Source organism: Pleurodeles waltl, chromosome 11 (assembly GCF_031143425.1).
Source record: "Pleurodeles waltl isolate 20211129_DDA chromosome 11, aPleWal1.hap1.20221129, whole genome shotgun sequence".
Lineage (NCBI taxonomy): Eukaryota > Metazoa > Chordata > Amphibia > Caudata > Salamandridae > Pleurodeles > Pleurodeles waltl.
In genome coordinates, this window is record NC_090450.1 from 38,501,841 (window position 1) to 38,526,458 (window position 24,618).

Consider the following 24,618-nt stretch of genomic DNA (forward strand, 5'->3'; position numbering starts at 1 on the left):
GGGAGGGGTGTTACAGGACTTCAGGCCCTGTGCTGTGAGGTGCATTGGTCCAGGACTGCAGGTCATGTGCTGTGAGACACATTGTTACAGGACTGCAGGTCCTGTGAGGGGTGCAGGACCGTGCTGTGAGGTGCACTGTTACAGCACTGCAGGCCCTGTGCTGGGAGGGGTGTTACAGGACTTCAGGCCCGAGCTGTGAGCACATTGTTGCAGGACTGAGGTCCTGTGCTGTGAGGGGTGCAGGCACTGTGTTGTGAGGTTCATTGTTACAGGAGGGCTGGTCCTGTGCTGTGAGTGTTATTAAAGGACTGCATGCCCTGTGCTGTGAGGCGCATTGTTAAAGGACTGCAGGCCCTGTGCTCTGAGGGGTGTTACAGGACAGCAGGTCCTGTGCTGTGAGGGGTGCAGGCACTGTGTTGTGAGGTTCATTGTTACAGGAGGGCTGGTCCTGTGCTGTGAGTGTTATTAAAGGACTGCATGCCCTGTGCTGTGAGGCGCATTGTTAAAGGACTGCAGACCCTGTGCTCTGAGGGGTGTTACAGGATTGCAGGCCCTGTGCTGCGAGGCACATTGTTACAGGACTGCAGGTCCTGTGCTGTGAGACACATTGTTACAGGACTGCAGGTCCTGTGCTGGGAGTTTTATTAAAGGACTGCAGGGCACATGCTGTGAGGGGTATCACAGGGCTATAGTTCCTGGCCTGTGAGGGGTATTAAAAGACTGCAGGCCAAGAGGGCAAACCCTGCAGTGTGAGTGATTGTTATAAAACTGCAGTTCCTGGGCTATGAGGCGCATTGTTACAGGACTGCAGGTCCTGTGCTGTGAGGCACATTGTTACAGGATTTCAGGCCCTGTGCTGTGAGGTGCATTTGTCCAGAACTGCAGGTCCGGTGCTGGGAGGGGTGTTACAGGACTTCAGGCCCTGTGCTGTGAGGTGCATTGGTCCAGGACTGCAGGTCATGTGCTGTGAGACACATTGTTACAGGACTGCAGGTCCTGTGCTGTGAGGCGTTCTGTTAAAGGACTGCAGGCCCTGTGCTGTGAGGCGTTCTGTTAATGGACTGTAGGCCCTGTGCTGTGAGGGGTGTTTCAGGACTGCAGGCCCCGTGCTGTGAGACACATTGTTACAGGACTGCAGGCCCTGTGCTGTGAGGCGTTCTGTTAAAGGACTGCAGGCCCTGTGCTGTGAGGCGTTCTGTTAAAGGACTGTAGGCCCTGTGCTGTGAGGGGTGTTTCAGGACTGCAGGCCCCGTGCTGTGAGACACATTGTTACAGGAGTGCAGGTCATGTGCTGTGAGTGTTATTAAAGGACTGCAGGGCTCATGCCGTGAGGGGTGTCAGAGGGCTATAGATCCTGGCCTGTGAGCGGTATTAAAGGACTGCAGGCCAAGAGGGCATACCCTGCAGTGTGAGTGATTGTTATAAAACTGCACTTCCTGGGCTATGAGGCGCATTGTTAGAGGACTGCAGGTCCTGTGCTGTGAGGAGTGCAGGCTCTGTGCTGTGAGGGGTGTTACAGGACTTCAGGCCCTGTGCTGTGAGGTGCATTGGTCCAGGACTGCAGGTCATGTGCTGTGAGACACATTGTTACAGGACTGCAGGTCCTGGGCTGTGAGGGGTGCAGGACCGTGCTGTGAGGTGCACTGTTACAGCACTGCAGGCCCTGTGCTGGGAGGGGTGTTACAGGACTTCAGGCACGAGCTGTGAGCACATTGTTGCAGGAGTGCAGGTCCTGTGCTGTGAGGGGTGCAGGCACGGTGTTGTGAGGTTCATTGTTAAAGGACTGCAGGCCCTGTGCTGTGAGGTGCATTGTTACAGGAGGGCTGGTCCTGTGCTGTGAGTGTTATTAAATGACTGCAGGCCCTGTGCTGTGAGGTGCATTGTTAAAGGACTGCAGGCCCTGTGCTCTGAGGAGTGTTACAGGACTGCAGGCCCTGTGCTGCGAGGCACATTGTTACAGGACTGCAGGTCCTGGGCTGTGAGACACATTGTTACAGGACTGCAGGCCCTGTGCTGTGTGTGTTATTAAAGGACTGCAGGGCACATGCTGTGAGGGGTGTCAGAGGGCTATAGATCCTGGCCTGTGAGGGGTATTAAAGGACTGCAGGCCACGAGGGCATACCCTGCAGTGTGAGTGATTGTTATAAAACTGCAGGTCCTGGGCTATGAGGCGCATTGTTAGAGGACTGCAGGTCCTGTGCTGTGAGGCACATTGTTACAGGATTTTAGGCCCTGTGCTGTGAGGTGCATTTGTCCAGGACTGCAGGTCCGGTCCTGGGAGGGGTGTTACAGGACTGCAGGTCCTGTGCTGTGAGGAGTGCAGGCTCTGTGCTGTGAGGGGTGTTACAGGACTTCAGGCCCTGTGCTGTGAGGTGCATTGGTCTAGGACTGCAGTTCCTGGGCTGTGAGGGGTGCAGGCCTTGTGCTGTGAGGTGCATTGTTACAGGACTGCAGGTCCTGTGCTGTGAGGAGTGCAGGCTCTGTGCTGTGAGGGGTGTTACAGGACTTCAGGCCCTGTGAAGTGAGGTGCATTGTTGCTGCAGGCCCTGTGCTGTGAGGGGTGCAGGCCCTGTGCTGTGAGGGGTGTTACAGGACTGCAGGCCCTGTGTTGTGAGGTACATTGTTTCAGGACTGCAGGTCCTGTGCTGTGAGGCAAATTGTTACAGGACTGCAGGCCCTGTGCTGTGAGTGTTATTAAAGGACTGCAGGGCACATGCTGTGAGGGGTGTCACAGGGCTATAGATCCTGGCCTGTGAGCGGTATTAAAGGACTGCAGGCCCAGAGGGCATACCCTGCAGTGTGAGTGATTGTTATAAAACTGCAGGTCCTGGGCTATGAGGCGCATTGTTAGAGGACTGCAGGTCCTGTGCTGTGAGGCACATTGTTACAGGATTTCAGGCCCTGTGCTGTGAGGTGCATTTGTCCAGGACTGCAGGTCCGGTGCTGGGAGGGGTGTTACAGGACTTCAGGCCCTGTGCTGTGAGGTGCATTGGTCCAGGACTGCAGGTCATGTGCTGTGAGACACATTGTTACAGGACTGCAGGTCCTGTGCTGTGAGGGGTGCAGGACCGTGCTGTGAGGTGCACTGTTACAGCACTGCAGGCCCTGTGCTGGGAGGGGTGTTACAGGACTTCAGGCACGAGCTGTGAGCACATTGTTGCAGGAGTGCAGGTCCTGTGCTGTGAGGGGTGCAGGCACGGTGTTGTGAGGTTCATTGTTAAAGGACTGCAGGCCCTGTGCTGTGAGGTGCATTGTTACAGAAGGGCTGGTCATGTGCTGTGAGTGTTATTAAATGACTGCAGGCCCTGTGCTGTGAGGGGTGTTACAGGACTGCAGGCCCCGTGCTGTGAGACACATTATTAGAGGAGTGCAGGTCCTGTGCTGTGAGTGTTATTAAAGGGCTGCAGGGAACATGCTGTGAGGTGTGCAGGCCCTGTGCTGTGAGGGGTGCAGGCCCTGTGCTGTGAGGTGCCTTGTTACAGGATTTCAGGCCCTGTGCTGCGAGGCACATTGTTACAGGAGTGCAGGTCCTGTGCTGTGAGTGTTATTAAAGGACTGTAGGGCTCATGCTGTGAGGGGTGTCACAGGGCTATAGATCCTGGCCTGTGAGGGGTATTAAAGGACTGCAGGCCAAGAGGGCATACCCTGCAGTGTGAGTGATTGTTATAAAACTGCAGGTCCTGTGCTGTGAGGGATGTTATACCGTCACTGCAGATCCTGTGCTATGTGTGGTATTACAGGTCTGCAGCCCTGCAGTGTGAATGTTTATTAAAAAACTGCAGGTCCAGTGCTGTGAGGAGTATTAATAAATCACTGCAGGCCCCCTGCGGTGCGGGGTATTAGGTAACCACTTCAGATCCTGGGCTCTGAGTGGTGTCCGAGGAGCGCAGGCCCTGCACTGTGAGGGGTGATTATAAAACTGCAGCTAATGTGATCTGTGCTTCCTATTACAGGGCTGCAGCCCCTGTGCTTGAGGGGTTTAATTACAAAAGAGGGAAATACTCTAAGTGTGTAGCCCCTCACACATTTGTAAATTGCAGATTAATATAATCCTCGATCAATAGATTGTACCAGACTCTTCCTTGCTACCCTATGGGACCTGAGCTAGACACAGCCTAACATTTCCCTGTAACCTGGCAAGGAAGACCCACAATTCCGACTTGAAGGATGGGAGCCCACACAGATCTTCTCAACCCTTTGGGCCCTGAATGTCTCAGTGATCGTCCTGGCCACTGAGGGTGCGTTCGACGTGCCCCAGATTTGAGCTTACATCGCCTAGAAGGGGGGTATAGAAGTCTTCCTGTTTCCTTGGTATGGCATTATTGGGGCCCACATCACTCCTTTGAGGTTCAAGGTGAACATGCCACTTAGAGGATGCAGTGGTAGGCCTGACCCCTGGATGCAGCCGGTTCAAGGTTCAGGCGACAGACCTTTTTCCATGAATTTCTGAAAATGAGGGGGCACCCCATCATCTCCTCTGCTACTTCTGTGCCAGCCCTGAAAACTGGGGGTCTTTCTTTTCCCAGGTGATACTAGCCTCTTCCACGGCCTACCCCAAAAATTCTGGAAATACGTTTCTCTCCTGAGTGGCAGAGGGTTTCTACATTAAAGGAAGCCTGTGCTTTGTTTGACCCTGGCTACAAAACAGGGCACCCCAAACACGATAAAAACTGACCCAGTGCAGAGAGTAGTTGTACTTCATCTAGACTTTGGAAAGAGTCTTTGTGCACCAGAGAAGACAAATGCATCTTTGCAGGACTCAAGATGTTGCCATGTCGCCTTAACCTGGAGGTCAGGACCACACCTAGGACTCTAGAGATGCCACAGTGCTGTGATCTGCTGTCAAAGAAGATGAAGCTGTGGTCCCTTGGGGTGGATAAGGAAATGGCACCTGTAGAGGATGCCACGTAACAAGGCCTTGCGGAGTGATGCCAGCGTGGAAGTCATCTCTCGGAGATTACCGGTAAGTAACTGAACATTACCCTCTAGTGATCCTCTTCGTCTCAGTCCTAACACAAGAGGACTGAGACGCGTAGGATGCCTAATCGGGGTAATGACGATTACCGGAAGTAACTGAACATTACCACCCTCAGTTCAGGTCAAGGCAATAGCCGCAGGCAGCATCAGCACCGGGTGCAAACACCCAGAGTGGCCTCAGGATGGACTGCGGAGAGTTCCCAAGATGGAAGCACTGGGCTTAAGACAGAGTGTGAGGACCCCCTAAAATGGAGGCGTTCATCGAGTGGGACATCCTTGGAAGGGGGTGGGCACAGGTGGAAGGGACTCTGGATGGGGGTTGGCCTCATCCATCTATTGTAGCCTCCTTTATCTCTTACTCTCCTCTAGTTCCTCAAAACTTTACATAATATCTCCACTTCTGCCGGTCTGTTGCCTCCCCATCTTCTCAGTACCACCCTCTCTCACCTGCCTCTTGAACACACCCACCACCACCCTTTCCCATGCTTTCCCGTTTCTTTGTCCCCCTCTCTTTTCTCCTTACCTTCCTTGTACCATCCCAGCCTCTACCTGTCTCTCTTTCCAAGCTTCCCTGTTTTCTGTTTATTTCTCCATCTTTTTTTGTACTCATTTACATGGTGTGTCACATTACACACCCTCTGCCCTGACCCCCCATCTTTTTGTCACCTTCCATCCCTGCCACTTGACATTATTCCTTTATCCTCACCTTGCACTGGTCGTGTTGAGGTCATTAAAGTGGTCCTAATACTAGAGCTAAGGTTGCTGTTTGCTTGGCTGGTGGTGATGGAGAGTGCCAGCTTCAGTCAGAGAAATCTTTTTCACACTTGCAGGCAAAGGAGGAATCAGGGATGAGGAATTATTCCCATGATGAAAAATCGATACCCACACTGAAGGCTAAATTAGTTTTGTGCTCCGGGTAAACATTGCAGAAAATAAAGACCCAGAAAGAGAAGAAGGGACTCTGCAGTCTGCATCAGAGCCAAGGAGCATGCACTCTGCCCTCTGCCCTCTGACATGGGCAGAAAAACTAGAGTAATTGGCAGGACAAGGTTCCTGCAGAGAGCTAAGAATTGAAGCTTCGATTTATGTCCAGGCTCGGGGTAAATTTAAATTATGTTGGTGCAATTTGCATAACTTGGGTGAATTTCATGTTACACTTGTTAAAGATCACGCCATTATGCCACTGTGCATAATTAGGCATCATGCAGTAAAAATGTACAGCAAATGTGCCATTTCCAGTAAAGATTTGCCACAAACGCATGGGAACAATGGAACTGAGCGGCTGTTTGCAGTGCTTTTGCTCTTATTTAGCACAAACTGTATAAATGTGACAACTGAGGTGAAGACGCTTTTCATGCTCACATATAGCTCAAAATGACAGATTTGCATTTTGCATAATTGTGGGTAATTTTGCCAAAACAGAGCAAATATGCTAAATCAGATGACATTAATTTCGCACACCGCTACTTCTAACCAACATCAAAGTGCGCCAGCGACAGGGTCAGGGAACCCGCTCAAGAGGTTTCCTGTCCAGCCCCAGAGCACAGAACCAGGCCTACCACAGTTTACCATTATTTCTAACTCTGTCATGCCATGAGTCTAACTTTGCTGGAACACAATCTCCTTTGAACCACAAATACAAACACATCTTTCATGTCCCTTTAAACGTCACTTTGGGGCATGGTCGGTTCTCCCCGTACTTCAGTAGGGTCGGGCGGTGGTAGGCTGTGATATGCCCGTAGCCTCTGCAACAAGTAGAAGGGTACTTTGTCTCTGGGCGGGGAATTAAAAAGGCATGCACGTGTGGCTAAGCAGGCCTTTTTTTAGAGTTGAGCGCGCAAGCGCTGTGGCCTGTTGTAATCTCTCTTTGGGCTTTTAACCACACCCACTACTGCTATTCATTCTTTGTTGTGCTCGTCTTAAATGCTTCATTTTTATTGGTGCATTTTGTGAAATGTCCCTCCTTTGTGTGCTGAGTTCCCTCCCAGGGGATTTCACTAAGTGAACATCTTTGTTGGCCATCACACTACGTCACGCTTTCTCTTGTTACAGCGTGTGAGGGCCCCTCCTCCGGTTTCGGTTCGTCTTTCATTCCAGCTGCAATCCTTTCTAGACATTCACGCAGGTGGCCAATAACTCTCGTGCTCATGGCAGCCATGGCACTTTGAATTGACTTGCTTATGTCAACTGTTTTTCTTTTCATTTTCAATTTATGTGGCAAGAAAAGTCCAGTTAGTAATTTACAACGCTAATAGCTCTAACTCGAGCAAACACAAGACCTATTGCATTGCAAATGCTTATTATTTACTGTTCTAACATAAAAGAAGTGTGTGCACCAGAGTATGCACAGAAAAGGGAGTGAGTAGTTCAGCAGTACTTTCATCTGCTGGCCCCCGTAAAAAACCTAAAAATGAAAAGAAATTAAAAATAACTGGTGGAGGGGGAATACTGTGAACTGAGAGAGGAGAGAGTCAGTGGAATAAAAGGCGAGAAAAGGAACGCAACAAATCAAAGAGAAGAAAGTAAGAGCTAAAAGTGCATAGGAATGGGGCAGGGCTGGATGAAAGGAGTACACGGAAAAAAAAGGAGGAAAAGAGGGGAACAAAAACATGCACTCCCATGGAGTGGTGAATTTTAAACAAAAAACAATCCTCCATTGTATGCTGTGAAAGGACACAACTCATCCAATGAAAATTCTGTAGGACAAAATGCTTCCGGGTGGGACAAAGATAAGATTAGGAAGGAAAGCTATTGAATCAGGAGCAGGCAACTGAGACAGATGAAACAGCCGTGCAGTCATGAGCAATGGGCTAATGTTAAGCACCCTCTATGGATGTGTAATGTATCTGAAACAACATCTCTGTCTATCAAGTAGCTAAAGCTGTCCAAACCCAAACCTAAAAAGGATGCCAACTGATGGTCTATATGTTTATCTATTGGCTGCGGAGCAAGCAGCAGTAAAGGTCTATCCTGGAAGTTACAGAGGTTTGGTTAACAAATATTTAGTGCACCTGAATGTAGCTCACTGGCTCAAAAAAAGCTAATTGTTACAAATTCTGAGTCTGTGAATCAGGATAAATTGGACTTTAGCATCATAAAAAGCATACTTGCAATGTTCTACACTGTGCTAAAGCATGTAGACAGGTATTTTGTAACATGTAAAGTCATGCATGACTCTGTTAGGCAAGGGTTTTTTGATGTTACAGTAACCCCCCCCCTCCCCTCCAAGGCACAACTTGTGGGTAGAAGAACTTCTTTGAGATAATCCTTGGTAACACTCTATATATTGCTTTGCCATTGTATACACATCTGAAATTTTATGACTGTGTGCCTGGTGGGTGTCTTGTGGGAAAGCTAATGCCCAATACAGAAAGCCTGAATTGGGTATGATGAGAAGCCAGTGATAAAGGCTATAGGCCTGACAAGTTCACTGGGAAATGTTATATCAAATGACATAGGTCTAGCCTATTTGTTTAAAAAGATACAACGAGGACAGGGGGTCTGAGCTAATTATTGTGAAATGTATATGGTAAAGCCCATAGGCTTTTAAGGTGGGCAGCTAAAGCTTGTAGGCAGGTATTTGTTACATGGAGTCTCGCAGAGTGATATAGTTGGCAAGGGTCTTGGTGATGGTAAACACCCCTGTCAAAAACTAGAAGGAGAAGATTTGCACTGTGAAAATCCAAGTTAGGTCATCTTATTGGAGACTTGCAAAAAGGTTTGCCAATTATAATTTAGTACATATCTGTAATTTTATAAATGTTTGCCTGATGAATGCATGGTGGGAGAACTTATGCTCAGTATAACAGGCTTGAGATCAGGCGAGGCACTGTAGCATTCATAATCTGATGACACACCTCCTGTTAGCTACCTCACCATTCTCCATGGTGAAAACCATAATATTACCATCAGTGGGGGACAATCATTTTGGGCAGTGAGGCTCTGGCCCCCTCCGTTTTCCAAAGCATGATAAGTGTATGTCAGGCTGAGCTGGCAGACACTCACAAATTCAGGGTTAGTTAGCCTGGAACATTACATGCACTGGTGCCTGGCAGTCTGTGCTAAAGTTTGACAGGCTTAAGATCTCACAGCCCAGAGGGCAGGGACTTTATCAACCCAGCAAAAACACTGAGATCCTCCCACTTATGATGAGCAAAATCCTACCAACAGAGTCAGCTCTCAGAGTTTCAGGTTTAAGCACTGAAGTGCCTGGGAATAACTATCAATGGCCCTTGTGATAGAGTGGGGTGGGGTCAACAAGTCTCAGTGACCCCACTCTGCTCTGCGATGAGTTAGGGCGGGTCCTCCTTTTATTCGAATGAGAGGAGGCGGCATGATCTTCTGTTTTTAATTTCCCTCACTGAAGCCTCCAGCTCCTTCCTGTGCCCCCACACTTCTCCTTCCTGCCACCTTGCTGGTTCTGTTGTCACTGCTGCAGCCTTGTAAGTGATTTTTCAATATTTGGGTGCATGTAGGTATGTATGAATGTTGTTATATTTGTGCACGTGTAAATGGGTGTGTGCATGGAAGTGCTTGTGAATGGTGGGTGTGAGCATGTGTTCACGCTTGTGAAGGAATGGGCGAGTGCACTTGTGGTTGGCAGGAGACGAGTACATGTCCGCGCTTGTGAACGCACGGGTGTGCGTGAGTGTGCTTGTGGACCGGTGAGAGTGAGTATGAGTGTGTGCTTGTGAGTGGATGGTTGGAAGACAGGTGTGTGTGTGTGTGTGTGTGTGTGCGTGCACACTTACTGGACTATTCCTACAACTAACGAGCCACTGCTATCAGCCTGCATCGTACACCCCTTAAAAGCTGGATAAGAGACATTCTCCTTTAAATTAGCTTACTCAAGCTCCCAAAGGACAACTCGACTAAGTTATTATTCAGAAATCTCACATCACAAAATCAGGAGTCAAAAATGCACCCATCATCATTAACTGCATCTTTGGTCCTAGAAAGTGATGACACTCCCATCTTGCTGCACAAGGGATACCTTATTACATCCCACCAACCATCATCTTCTTCGCGACATCTTGCATACCATTTCAAGCCCCTCGGCTGCAGCTCACTTCTTCACCTGTAGGTATTTAGAAATACCTTGCACTCGAGCGTGGGGGATGGACAACTATGGAGGATGGGTGACCTCGGTATGGGGTGATGTAGCGGTTTATCTCCTGCCCACCAAACTCTAAGTTAAGACCACTTCCATATCAGGAAAATTATTAAAAGCCACCTTGTAGCCTGAGTCCGAGTTTCTGTACCTGGTCGGTTCATGCGGTCAATAACAAAAAGGGGGTTTGGTCTGCGGCGTGATCAACAAAATGGCATTACTTACTCAACCTACGTAGAAACTCCACATACCACCAAATAACCATAATGTCCTCATCCTGTCAATGCACTGTACAAAGGCCAGGAAACCTTCACAAAACAAGGTAAAAGAGTACAGAGAAATTGTTGGTTCCTTATTCAGTGATACACAGTGAGCCGGTTGGTTTGAGCTTAGTGCGAGAACTCTCTATCTTCGGCCATACAATGGAAGAGGATGTCAGTGTTAATAATGTGCTCACCTCCGAGGAAGTCATGTCATCTCCAAACTCCCGTTCTTTCTGTAAGAGAGAGAGAGCGACAGGGGTTGAGCTGGTTCATAGGTGCTCCTGGTCTTCATTCATTCGGTGACTGCTCAGCGTTGAGAGACCTAGCTATAACCAAAGGACTGCAGCCGACTTCTGAGCTTGCTGCCCATGATCACAGTTCAGATGCCGCACAACATGGAACATGCACCTCTGTGTGTGATGCACGTCAAGACAAAATTACTAGTGTATGTGTAGGGCAGGTGTGGTAAGACAGGAAATAAGCATGACATACTAGAGAAGCAATGCAAGGATAATGTATTTCTGCATACACAGGACAGGTGCAGCATGGTAGGGGGTGGTGGTGGTGGTGGTGGTGGGTGTGTGTGTGTGTGTGTGTCTCTGAACAGAACATTGGCACCACAGCATACGGTGTGCATATGGATCAAATGCAGCCTGGGAGTGTGCATCTGTAGGTGTATGTATGCATTGCATTGGGGATGGCAGTGTGCAGCTCTCATGGAATAACGGGTGTCACGTCACGCTGCCATCACTGTATGCCACTTACTAGGCATCCTTCTCTTAATACAACTCTGAACTTACCATTCTACCTTCTGGTTAACAATGCTCCTTACCCATAATTCTCGTGTGGCTGAATGCAAAGTATCGAGGATTCTGTTGGTGGATGGCAAATATATTTCCTCACAGACTCCACAAATATGGTTGGTTCCTTCAACATTGAGCACTTTTCCAGGAAGGCGGGTGCAGAAATGGTTGGTCATTTTCTCCTACAAGCCTGTCTATTCCCACACTGCCATCTTGGACTGTGCATCCTTACTAATCACACAGCCCTCACAAGACTTACTGAACTCAAGCTCCCTGCACACCGCATAAACAGAACACATTAGGTAATTTTCCTTGGTCTTCACAGCCCTGGCATTGTGTGGCTTAGCAAGGCCTTCCAAGGTCCTCAAGTTCCCCCAAGGTACACATTGTGACTACCAACAGCATGAATAACTTACCAACCAACAGCACAATTGGTGAGTGTAAAGATGATTATGATAAATATCAATTCAACAAAACCTATTAGATATACTTTGGTGCAAAAGACAGCACGAAAGCCACATAGATGGCAAAACGTTGACACCTCAACAGCAGGTCCCTTACTCACACAAATGTTCCTTGCAGAGCAAACAAAACTTCACAGTGAGACCACAGCCTTGTGTGAGCAACATGACACCACAGTCATATCTGCCTATCCACTCTCATACAGCCACATCCTCCATCTTATCAGGCAGGGCAAACAGAACAAGCTAGCTATTGCCTAAAACACCCACACACTTAACAACATCTTGTAGTTATAGAACTAGCAAAAAGTTCTACTCCTTAAAACTAACACTGCATAGCGGGCAAAGGAGATGACAATATTTCAGCTCCATCGTATGAATTAAATGCCAAAGCCCTCTGGCACATCTAGCCAGCCACACAGGGCCCCACCTTCAAACAACAGGTCAATGGTTCTGATCCCAACACTTTGTTCCAAATACTAGAAATGTAATAAATGAATGTGGGTGATTTAACATATTAAGGAACAGACATCCATGCATCCAATCCTCTGCCTAGGAAATCCCTCGTCAGTCCATGTCATTTAACAGGCAAGCCCATTTAACTTCACACACAATACCAAGGAACTTACCTCTGTCACGACAAGGAACTTACCTGGAATGCATGTTTCTAACCAAGGTTACCTGGCTATCACGCTATGGCAGCTACTAGGGAACCTGGGTCTGACTCGGAATTTATCAAGGAACACTCTGTCACTGCATGGCAATTTTTGGAAACACGAAGTGACTGGATAGCACTTACCTGGCAGCCCCTATGGCCAAGAAAAATTCCCTGATCACTTATCAGGAAAGTCATAAGTCACTTACCATGGGATGCTATTCCATCAATGCATGGCATTTAGGATGGAGATCCCCATCACCATGTGCCAGCAACCATGGAAGAGACCTGTCTGTCACACCATTCCGGTTAGCAGGGACCCGTCACTGTATGTCACTCATTAAAGAGTCCAAATATTGAATGCCACTTAACAGATAACCTCTCTCATTGCATACCAGTTTCCAAAGGATCTCAACTGCCCATGCCAGCCTTTAACCCTATTCTTCGATGCCTTATGCATAGAATGACCATCACCGCATATCACATCCCGGGAAATACATTTATGACGTCTGTCTGGGAATTCTCACTTACTTCTGTAGAGTGCATGTCACTTACCGGAGGGCCTCTGTGTCACCGAAGACTACGCTCCATGGAGTGTACATGCCAGCAAAGCACTACAACATACAACCCTTCTGTGACCACATCTCATTCACCCCAAAATGGCTCCTTTTACATGTCACCTACCAACAAACCCATCTGTAACCCTAAGAGACATCATAATGCACCCCTTTCAACTGACGACATGACACTTACCCCGGAAGGTGAACACATTACCCATATGTTCTGAATTACAATAAACTGTGCTGGCTTCAGTTTCTGTTCGCCAAGGCACGGTCTGGCTGCAGTCAAGTAAGCAATTTGAGGGCAATGAATGACTAGGACAGCACTCATTTAGCAATCAAATTAATGGTTGCTTGGACTCAATGACATTAGCAGAAATTTGCTGATTCTGATTGTCTGATTGTAATTGTGCAAGACTTGGAAGTGGGAGGGGTACGGGGGGAATTGACCTGATTGGTCAATTGCTTGTCACTGAGCTCCACAGACAATTATACGCTGTTGGTTGATTTCACCTGATTGTGGAAGGCGGGAGCAGAGGTGACTGGTTGATTGGCTTTTCAGAAAAGAAGGAAATTATCACTGGATTTCTTGATTGGTATAATGCAGGTCATGGCTTCTAAAGAACACTTGCCATTTGATCAGTGACTTTGCCAGGCTGCAGGATTGGGCAGTTAGCAGCAGGCGTCATGTGATTGGTTGTCTCATATGAAAATATGTGGCCAATTAAGTCAGATGCTTGATTGGCTTCAGAAGATTTTTGGGCACAATTACCTGGGAAAGATTGTCTCATTTGTGGACAAAACAGGCATGGATTTGGTAGCCATCATAATCAGTTAGCAGACGAGTGGCTCACAGGTTATTTTGCCACCAATTTAGGAACGTGGCATTGAATAGATCTGCTGGTCTCACACTGTGCTGGGGAAACCTCAGGGAACACTTGACGTTGGAGATATCCAGCCCTGCATAGACGGTCCCATTGGGATAATGGGCCTTTTCATCCCCAGGAAGCACCTTGGTACCCAGGTTCAATGACTTGTGTAGAAGTGTATCCTACAGGATATCAAAAAACTCTAGAAAGCATCTGGGACTCCTGCTATAAGCCCATATTAGTGAGAGAGTCTTGGGGGTTAGGAAAAGTGCTTCTCACAAAATGTTACAACACATAGTTAGTTCCACCAGCTATTGAGAGTAAGTGTTTTTTTTGTTTAAATTACCATACAATCCATTTGTATTCATTCCAATTTCATACCATAGAGCCTATTTAATTGGGGCATCTATCTCCCACAAATGTTTATTTTTGCAATTGGAGACTTCATGCTGTACCTGCCTCTTTGGAGGGAGGTTACATTTTATACGCTTTCCCTAAAAGAGGTAACTCAAGTTTATTCCCCTGGAAAGGTGATGATACATCAACTTCCTTTGGCAGAGCTCAGTAGGCATCTCATAATTGAGAAAATATTAAATGTTCAGATCGTAAGGCCACATAGCATCTCCAGTGAGAAATGTTATGGTATCCACCTCAGATTAGAAAGGCATTTATAAGACCATTCCATAGGGGAGTTTGCATTGTTTCTGCTTATCCAGGGAGATGGCTTTCAGTTTCCTTGTCTCCACTGGAGGGTTACACTGTTCATACCTATCCAGTGTCTTGTCATTTTAATGCCATTGTCAAGGTTTATACTATACCTTGCACCCCAATTAGTAGCTATTTACATCTTCTCATCCCCAAATAAGTTGCCATGCTCCCTTTTCTTAGGAGAGGTTCCTTCATATATGATTGTCTTAAGAATGAATAGGTTGTCCCTACTTTCCCCTGGGGAGGTTACATTGCATCTGCCTCTGAATGGCAATATGTGTGGTTAGATATTTTTATATGGATTGTGTAATTGCAATCTTATTTGCAATTTACATTTTTAGTCCTTCTGCAAATAATAGCTCTCACCTCTCACGAGGATCCCATTACCTTCACTTCAGGGACTGTTCTTCTGAAAACCAAACATTTCAATCTTTCAATTAAGCCTGCATCTTCATGGAAGAGGCTGGAGGATCTCAGATCTAGGCATGCGATTGAACTCTAATTCTCATGTGCTGAGAACTTTCTCCATGTCATAATAAGACCTGGCTTGACAGCAGAGATGCTTGAAAAACCTATTGTTACCAGACTTTTAATGTATAATTAGATTGGGCCTTTACTCTTCCCCAGAGGAATATTACCCTCCCACCTCATGCTATTTGACGTCTCCTGTATCATTCCACCTCCTTGCATTGGAAAGCACAAGGGACTATTTTACATCTCAAACGTACACGGAGTGCCTGATTTAGATTTCTGTGGACGTTTTACTCTGTCACAATGGCTATGCCATCTGCCAAAATATAAATCCCATTATTTCCAGTTGGATGTATATTTCGACAGACGGGCTATCCGTCACCATTGTGATGGAGTAACTTGCCTGCTGAGATGTAAATTTTACCCTGAATCATCACACACTAAATGATCTCATCAATGTAGAAATAATTTATTTTTCGACTGCAGAAGGTTTTTCCAAAGTATTTTAGCTGTGACTCAAGATGCAAGCCAGACCTTTTGGCTTTGGTGTAGTTTTTGTACTTTAATAGGGTGAGTGACGCGCACACCTGCCGGTGTACTGCGCAATGTCACAAAGTGTTGCTCAGGCATTCTACTCTAGTGCAAATCCATAGTCTGGGCTGCTCACACAGCACTTCGGGTCCCAAAATGGACCAAAGTGCTTTTGCACTCTTTTCCAATTTACATACCGAGGAATAGAGCAGAAGGATTTTGTCTCAATCATGGTTACATCTTACACATTTGAAAAACGAAGAAACAATATTTTCAACTATTGAACAAATAGGAAAAATTGTGTAAATGCAAAATCCTCCTTTTATCCCTACTAAATTATAAAATGTATTAATTTGTACTGTGTTTCACTGGTTCTATGACTCCTTGCCATCCTACGATGCAAAGGCCAGTGATGTGCATGGGCAATGGAGAATGAAATAACACAGCATGTGCTTGAATTATTTACAGTGAAACAATGTGTTTTTGACTTTCTCCTTCTGAAATTGTTATTTAGAGGGGGGCAAAGGCTAAGCTAAGCCATTAACGAAGGGGGCTAGTTTCTCTCTATCAGGTGGGAGGCCAGGATCTGCATTTAACATTCTGTTCCAAGGGTTGGCCAGCACAGAGCAGGAGACCATCAGAAGGGGCGCATGCGTTTTGCATCAATTTTATTGTAGGTTGAATCTTTGAGAAGGGGGTTATGACTTACCGCCTTGGACATGCGGACACGTTTGCCCTTGAGTTTTTCGGGCGACTCTGCCTTTTCAATATCCTTCATTTTGAACATTTCCCATAGAAAAAGACAAGAACAGGTTACACACCAGAGTGGATGAAACCCAAGTAAGTGACAAGTCCACGACAGAGAATAGCTCACTTTCTCCCACTACCTGGAGAAGAGGACACACATATCAATCCTGTTAAATCTTAAGTGCCACCACAATATAACAAGAAAAGTATGCGAAACTGGGGGAAGAAGACGAAAAATGCTAGAAGGACATTTCCAGCCACCAGTGCCTGTCTCAAATATCGATGACTTGAGCCAGGTTGAAATATTCTTCCCATGGGAACCTCTGTGGTTCCACTACTCCAGATGATGGGCACATCTTTTAGAAAGTTTCAGGAGAATAGGGAGGGTTCGGAGTTGGCGGGCCCGTGAGGCACCGTAGAGAGGACGACTTCCTAATGAATCAGAAGAGCGTGTATGTCAAATAAAGAATCACACAGCATTTATTGCCAGTTCTACATTCCCAAGGAAGCCTATTGAAGAGAGCAACAGAAGTTGGTGCACGTACCCAGCCTCCAAGCATGTGGCACCTGGGCATCACATCAGCTACTTTTCATTACTACTAATCATTTCTTAGGGTGTGAAAGAAGATGACGAATCCTGCTCTGTTCGTGTGCTCTCGTCTACCCTCCAAACCCTATTCTTTCTTCGGTTTGCTGCCTTTTATGTCTACTAGTAGCGTACTATGGGAGCGATGTATCATGTCAACATCTGGTAAACAACAGGAAGTCATCCTTCAGTAGCAGAAGGCATACCTTCTATGCTGTGGTTGGCATGGTGGTATAGAAACATCTCTGTCTGATCACCGCTGGTTGTTGAGAGTCTACCATGGGTGGTTCAATCGCCTGTAAGAGTGATGAAGGGTGGCAACCCACTACACTGTTGCATGGGGCTTTGCCTGTGAAATTCTGCCAGGCATGTACCTCTCGGGGACTACCTAGATGGTTGGCAGGTGCTGATACCTAGCGGCCAACACACAGTCTCAATGAGATGCAGGGTGGTTGTTCATGTTTCGGTTAACTGTGCTGTTGAAACTTCTTAAATTACACAGATTGCTGTAGTCTCATCATTCAATAAATCTGGCCTATGAGGAAATTTCATATTTTGTAAAAATTCAGTGGTTCTTGTAAGTCTGGGGTGTCTGTGCAAGGATTGGTCACATCACACTCCACCTTACAAGTGACTGATTATATCCCCAAGTGGTCTTTTAAAGGCACTGGGCTTACTGGAAAGGTAGATGGCCTTCCCATTGGTGCATCTGTCTATGATCCTCAGTTGTACTCAAGTGGGCTCCCCTTCTGCTTCACTCTACCCCATAAAGCGACCTATCATCCCCGCCTCCTCCTGGCCCATTGGTTCAGCCTCCTCCTGGCCCACTGGTCCAGCCAACTCCATCAGTGCTCTCACAGATGCCTTTTCTTTCCCATCATCTAGAGCACAGAAAACTGAATCATGACAAATCCTTTGTCATTTCCTTCACTTCACACTATCCTGTGGTTGTGGAAGGAAGTGGGATTCAAAGGAACAAAGGGGATAGGAGAGGGGGTAGAAGGAAAGGCAGGGAATAAAAGTTCAAAAGAAGACATTGAGAACTGACCTCATCGGGATCGATGACCGGCTGAGCACAGAATAGGTTCTTCAAGGAGCTGCCGGAGTGAGTCAGGTTCTCTGCAGAGGGTAAGAAGGAAAACATGAAGTCAGGGTCAGGCAAGGAAAAGTTGTGAATGCATGAACTCAACATGAGAATTTACATCTTTGCATTAGCAAGTAAAACAGAGAATACAGCACCAAACTAAACTAAAGTGAACCGAGGAAGTTAGAAAACACACGACGTAATTCTAACTCAAGGTAAAACAAAAAAGGGAGATTAAAGAACATGAGTACAGGAAGAGAACAAGAAATATGCTAACCTGAGGTCAACCAAAGAACACACTGTGAGAAGCCAGCAAGAACTCACACTCCACCAACAAGATCAAACATTTTTAAGAAAATGAAGAAAAAAAATCAGTTCAAGATTGCACAATTCATTAACAGGACATCACACAATGTGACATCAGCAAAAGATAAATTCAAGCAGCATTACTTGGATCAGAAAAATGAGGCAATAATATCTCGAAGAGACTGTGATTACTATGATAACTGAAGTTTAAGAAAACACTACACTCGGGGACGTAGCTTAGTCAGTGACATTTGGGGGATGTGAAACACAAATTTCCCATCTATAAAAACAGTATGCCGAAGGGTGATGAAGGTTTGGGGTACACAGTTACCACGAGGAACAGGTTCTATACTGATTTACATTAGGTGGGCCTCTGTCTAAGTTCCTTTTTAAAAAAAATTACAATTTAAAACCTTTTAGTCCAACTAAGATGATGAGAAAACCCAACAAAGAAGCAGGAAACCAGCCAACTCTCAAGCTTAAAATCTATTTATTAGGGGGCTGGGGTGACACACCAAAAGCAAAATAAAATGAGTTCAGTGGGAAAAGAGAAAACACTGAAACTCGGGTTAGAAACAAAATATTGTGAAGGCAGATGATGTAAGCAAGCCTGCAAACATCACAGCATTAATAAGGTTAAAAATAAAGCACTGGACCAACAGAAAAGCCGATAAACTTCTGATGCACTTTCACGAAAGCACAGACAATAAGAATTCAAAGTAGATCAAAACAATGTGGCACAACTAAAAGTAAAGGAGATCCATAACAATTTGTACCCAAGATAACAAGCATTGACAAAAACAACTTATCTGGCTTCCAGTGTGTGAAGAGCTCTGTGCATAGCTAACCAAGCACAGATGCCTTCTGCAAGAGGGCACTGGGGACTACAGTTTGGTTGGGGGAGGTAGAGTTGTGGTCCTGTGCTGAGAAGTTCCTGCCAAGACTGAAGAAGGTACTTCTGCTGTTGACAGATCTGCCATGGCTGTGTGAGCAGCAGAAACCATATTTGCCACATCACCCAAGTCATAATGCACAGTAAATGACGCGGTATTAGCATCCACGAAATACAACATAGTGACATTAACAGCCCTGAAGAAGAGACACACTAAATAATGATAAGGGAAAGGCAAGTCTGAAAGAGAAGCACAAGGCCTAGGAATGCTCTCACGCATGGCCACAAAGCTGACACCACAGAATACAAACAAACAAGCAGACATGAATACAAATGCGATGTTAAAAAGAGAACACTGATGGTGAGGCCACAGGATGTTGTGAAAGGAATAAGCAACTCTACCAGGGGCGGCTCCTTTGCAATGGCAAAGGAGCATCACCTCCCTGGCTAAGAGCCAGTAGCTGAAAAATAAAACCGTATTATACTATTGTTTTATCTTTCAGCTGTTGGCTCAGCCATCAGGTGTAGAGAGGGGCAGGGCTGGTCCATGGGAGGGGGGAAGAGGTGGAGTGGAGTCAGTGCACTAAGTGTGCATGTCAGTTTGGTCGGCCGTCTCAGGACGGCCAAACCGACATGCGCACTTAGGTTTATCCAACTCAGCTGTGTTGCACAGCCGAGTTGGAGAAACTGCAAAGACTTCCATGCAGTGTCTGAGCGGCAGACCATGCCGCTCAGACCAATCCTGGTGCTGCTCTCATGTTTGGTGTAGCATGAAAGCAGCGCCAGGATTGCTGTGGATCCTGTGCTGGTGTCCCAGGGACTGCTGGGACACCAGGAGAGCAGAGGTGCAATGCAGCAGGTGGCGGCGTGGGAAAGGTACTTTTAAAAAAATTTTATTATGATTTTGTATTTCCCTGTTCCCCTCTCCACCCCGCCTGCCACTCTTCTTGAGATTCGTGGCAGCCACCTCTGGACTCTACTAAAGCAAAATGAAATAGCACTATTAAAAGTGAGAAAGATAAACAACAATGTGCTAGACCTAGGACAAGGCATAACCGCAGAAAACAGACAACATATCTCAATATAAACAAAAACGGTTCATTTACACCACAACCATTCCACAGAAATCAAACACAAAACACACCTCACTCCACTAAACAAGCAAGACTTGTCAGAACACACAACAATGCATCACTATCAATTCAAAAAGATGGAACAACACTCTTAAGACAATAGGGGGTCCCATCTCTTCAGGAGAAAGACAATAAAGTAAAAACACATCAAATGAAGGGTATGTCACTATAAGCATAGAACAAGAGACCACCCAACAATACAGTAGCTCAAAGTCTAAAAAGATGGCACCTTAAACAAAACAACTAGAACGCCTGAGATTGCATTCGAATACATGATGGCACAGAATGCATCACAAACCAACAGCACCAAAAAATGGACATCCCTAACAGAACATCACCCAAAAACGTCTGCACATGCCAAATGCAACATAAGTACAAATGGCCACAGAATCAATAGTTAGTCACTGAACCTGCTGAGTTAAGCAAACTATATTTTTGTTTCTAGTTGAAAGGGTTCAACTTACACAAATTAAATTAGCAGAACTACCCCTTTAAATGTATTATATAAAAAAGAGACAAACTCCAAAGAAAAAGAGAACCATGCTTGTTACGAAAAAGGGACAGGGTTGTTTATAACTGAAAGGAAGTGATTTACCTTCTGTGCTTAAATGTATTTTTATCTTTCCAGTAAGTACACAACTCAAAATGCAAAGGAGTACACTTTAGGGGTAGTAGGAAATAACACTATAGAGCAGACTTAAATTCAAAACCAACTACAAGTTCAAAAAACAAAATCTCTGTCTCTCTGTCCTTCCAAGGATTAACATTTATTAAAATTATGTAAACCACCAAGTCATATTCATAAACAAAATCACATCCATTGACATCATATTCCAATCCAATCGAAGTTCTTGTCAAAGGTTAACTTGCCACCTTTCTGTTGGTTATTGCTGTAATGGGGTGTTATGCTGGCAATAATGCTTTGCCAAAGCAGTATTAATTTGTGTAAAAATCACAAAATAATGAACTAATACTGTCAAAAAGTGTGTGCATTATGCCGCAAAATTTGAACTTTCTTGCTGCAGAATTTAGTCAGCACTGCCACATAATCTGGACCTTTTTATACCTCATTTGGAGACAGCGAAGAACTCCCCTTAGGGCTCTAGGCATCAGCGCCCCAGTAAGAGTACACAAAGCCTTCAGAGTGTGGTTCTTACTGGAGGGAGCAATAGGAACATGCATTAACTCAAGATACTGGTGCTAACTCCTCATGGGCCACACGCTGGTCTTGCGAGTCAGGGATCCAATTCCATTGCGTTTATAAATAAGCAAAGCAGTGTATCCTTTCTCCTTCCGCAGGGCTCTTTATTTATGAATAAGAAACAATCAAACTTCCAAAGATTATATTTTTACCTTTTACTGTTTTTAAATTTCTACATTCCTGGTCACCTCTCGATAAAATTACTTTAATATCTTAAATGCCTTAGATTTCTTCTAGTCTTCAAAGTCATTTGTGGTTTTTGTACATCTGGCTTTGTCAATGCTTGTTGACCGTACTTAACAGCATCAGCAAAAAAAATAAAAATATATATATATATTACATATATATATATATTTGTTGCCAATGCTGATCAGCAATAATTACTTTGAAATTACTATTCCAAGATGGAAGACCCCTATCTGGGAACGGTAAATGACAAAAATAATATATATATATATATATATATATATATATATATATATATATATATATATATATATATATATATATATATATATATATATATATATATATAAAAATATAAATAAGTGATGCTACCAGGCCCTCTAAGAAGGAAAAACAAGCATTGTCAAAGCAAATAGGTATCACCTATGCGACCTATTGGCATTGGCAATGATTTTTAGTCATGCGGTACAATAGCATAGTTAGAAATAATGTACACAAAAAGTGCTATATTGTGGATGTCGCATAATTTTGTAGGGATGCACCAACACAAAATGCGTTGAGTTTTTTTTTTTTTATGTACCAATCCGAAATGGATAAGTGAAAAAAAAGTTGGACAAATGCACTTTTTTGATAAAGTACTGAAGAATCTTTTTGATATTGTGCTAATGCATTCATTTTATATAAAAATTAAAAAACCCAACAAATTGTGTAGTGGGTTGGGGTGGAATGCGGGTAGGGAATGAGGCAACATAGAGGGAGGGAAAGCTAGAGAGAAGGATGCAGGTGAGGAAGAGGCAGATAAGCGAGAGACAACCATGGGTAAGCACATGGACCATGGAGGGAAGAGGATGGAGAAGCAGATTGACAATGGAGGGTGAACAGTTGGGGATGGAGAAGCACACCACAGAGGAAAGGCGGGCGAGGAAGGTGAAGAACGTGGGCATTGGAAGTTGGTCAAGTGGCTGATTGGAAAACATGTGGACGATGGAAGGAGGTGTGGAATCAAGAAATGAAAAGGGAGGCCGGGTGGACACGAGGACAGAAACTGAGGGAACGCGAGAAACACATGGGCGAGAAAGAGACAAAGTACAGAGGGCAGCTTGGAATCACATGCACTATTGTACAGTGCCTAACTAAAAAAGAAAAAAGTAGCACCCGAAAAGTGAGTGGTAGAAGGACACAATTAATGAGCCAATGGCTCCGGGGAGGTCCAAACACCAGAGAGGAAGGAAAGCAACTGGAAGCTGACGAATAAGAAGCAAGCAAATAATAGTGACAATAAAACCAATCAATGATAAGCTTCTAAGCCCTCTGTAAGCTAACAATGTCTTGTAACATACAGCGTATGTACTGTCGTAAGCAAAACCTAAAAAGCAAACAATAGAAAGGGCTAGGTGGGATGGGAATGAGCAGCTATGAAAATGTACTAGTCATCCAATAAAATGGCTGTTAAAAAAAGATATGCTCAATGGTAGGAAGAAAAATAAGCAGATGAAGCACAGACATTAAATACGACCAACCAATGAATAACAATGGACTGACTCAAAGCCCACTCCTGGTATTATACACAATACCTTCCAACAACAGAGAGCTGAGGCATTCTGTGGGCAAGACCTAAAAAAGACTTTATCAAGGCTTATTCAACCTTTTTTTTATCTAGACTCCCTGGCAAGTTTATATTGCATTTTTCACACAAGTACTGATATATATATATCCAATTCTATCACGATAACTGTTTTGATTTCTGGAGATGTGGCTAATGTTAGGAAAAGCCATAAATGAGGCTAAAAACTGAAATGAGAAGATGCAACGACATGGAGTGTGATGACAGCATCACAAGTGACTATCCAATCATTATTTACTTGCTTCTCTTAGGTGCTGCCTGGCACAGCAGAGGAGGTCAAAGGGAGCACCATACTCTAGATCAGTGGTCTTCAAACTTTTTAATGTCGCCCCCCTACAAGAGGCCCCCTCAGAATTTTTCAGAATTATTCTATTATGTAGGCAATGTTTACATATGTCTAGGCTTATTTAAACATTGCAGTTAAGTTCTGTTATCTTTTTGAAAATGCAATACATTTGCCAAACAAACTATTCTGGTCAGGCGGGCGTTACTAACTTGTAACGGTATCCACAGCATAATTATTAGAAATGGGGTGGGGGTTTTGAATATTTGGAGTCCTTTCCCTTTTGAGAGAAACATCCAGGTTGGATACAAACGAGAAAAAGATGTTAGTGATGACCCACCACAGAGCGTTCACTGCTGCTCATTTTACCCCCGCTTAAAACAAAGCACTATTATCAGGACGATGCTTCTTCGGGCCACAGCCTGGAGACCCCCTGGGATCACTTGAGGACCCTCAGGGGGCTGCCCCTAGTATGACTGGTGCTCTAGATACATACTGGAACTTAAAACTGAGAATTAAAGCTATCTTAGTGTTCTCTGTACATATTATATGGTTAATATTTTTTTAAACAATCTAGACACTAAAGAGGGAACCCGCATTTCTTTTTGGCCAGGCAAATCAGAACCAGAGTGTGCAAGTCTCCCCAGAACAGCTGGCAAGACATGTTGAAGACTCCTAGACAAGACCCAGCCCCAGGAGTCTGGAAACATAAATGGAGTTTGAGCAAAACCTTAATATTTTCTGGAAAAGAGTCCTGGTGGACAAAATAACCTATCACTAGTAGTAAGAACACTACAAGGCTGGTCAGAAATTCAAGACCAATCCTCTCTATATTGGGTCTTCGGTCTTCCTTTATTTTTTTTTCAATGTGGCTGCCAATGTGGTTCATCTGCTGAACATGGGTATAAACAGAAGCATACCTGCCCTGTGAAGGGTAATGGAGACCAGTTCACTAAGAATAAAACCCAGAACACCTCCCACCACACACGGGTCACACCCTTCACCTCCAGGGATCTCCAACATGTTATTGGGAGCACTGGAGATTCTCTTCAGAGCCGGCTTCAGTGGCTTCCGTGGTTCCCCGCGTGATGGAGAATACGTGGACTCATCAGTAGAGATCTGTATCTAAGAAGAGTGGAGATGGATTTGTGGTCACAGAGTCAAAGGT

At 45.2% G+C, this 24,618-nt stretch overlaps 1 protein-coding gene across 2 annotated transcripts in view; it reads right to left on the reverse strand.

The window, feature by feature from the left end:
- The window catches only part of CLCN2 (chloride voltage-gated channel 2), a 436,625-nt gene that overhangs the window by 49,681 nt on the left and 362,326 nt on the right, over positions 1 to 24,618 (reverse strand). Inside the window, exons 18-21 of one of the 2 annotated variants that reach the window (XM_069212987.1) lie at positions 24,455 to 24,575; positions 17,790 to 17,860; positions 16,118 to 16,180; positions 10,545 to 10,583 (exon numbers count right to left, since the gene is read on the reverse strand). In XM_069212987.1, the coding sequence (XP_069069088.1) occupies positions 10,545 to 10,583; positions 16,118 to 16,180; positions 17,790 to 17,860; positions 24,455 to 24,575 (294 nt within the window). The remainder of the gene's footprint in view (positions 1 to 10,544; positions 10,584 to 16,117; positions 16,181 to 17,789; positions 17,861 to 24,454; positions 24,576 to 24,618) is intronic. The other variant, XM_069212988.1, reaches the window with a different exon arrangement.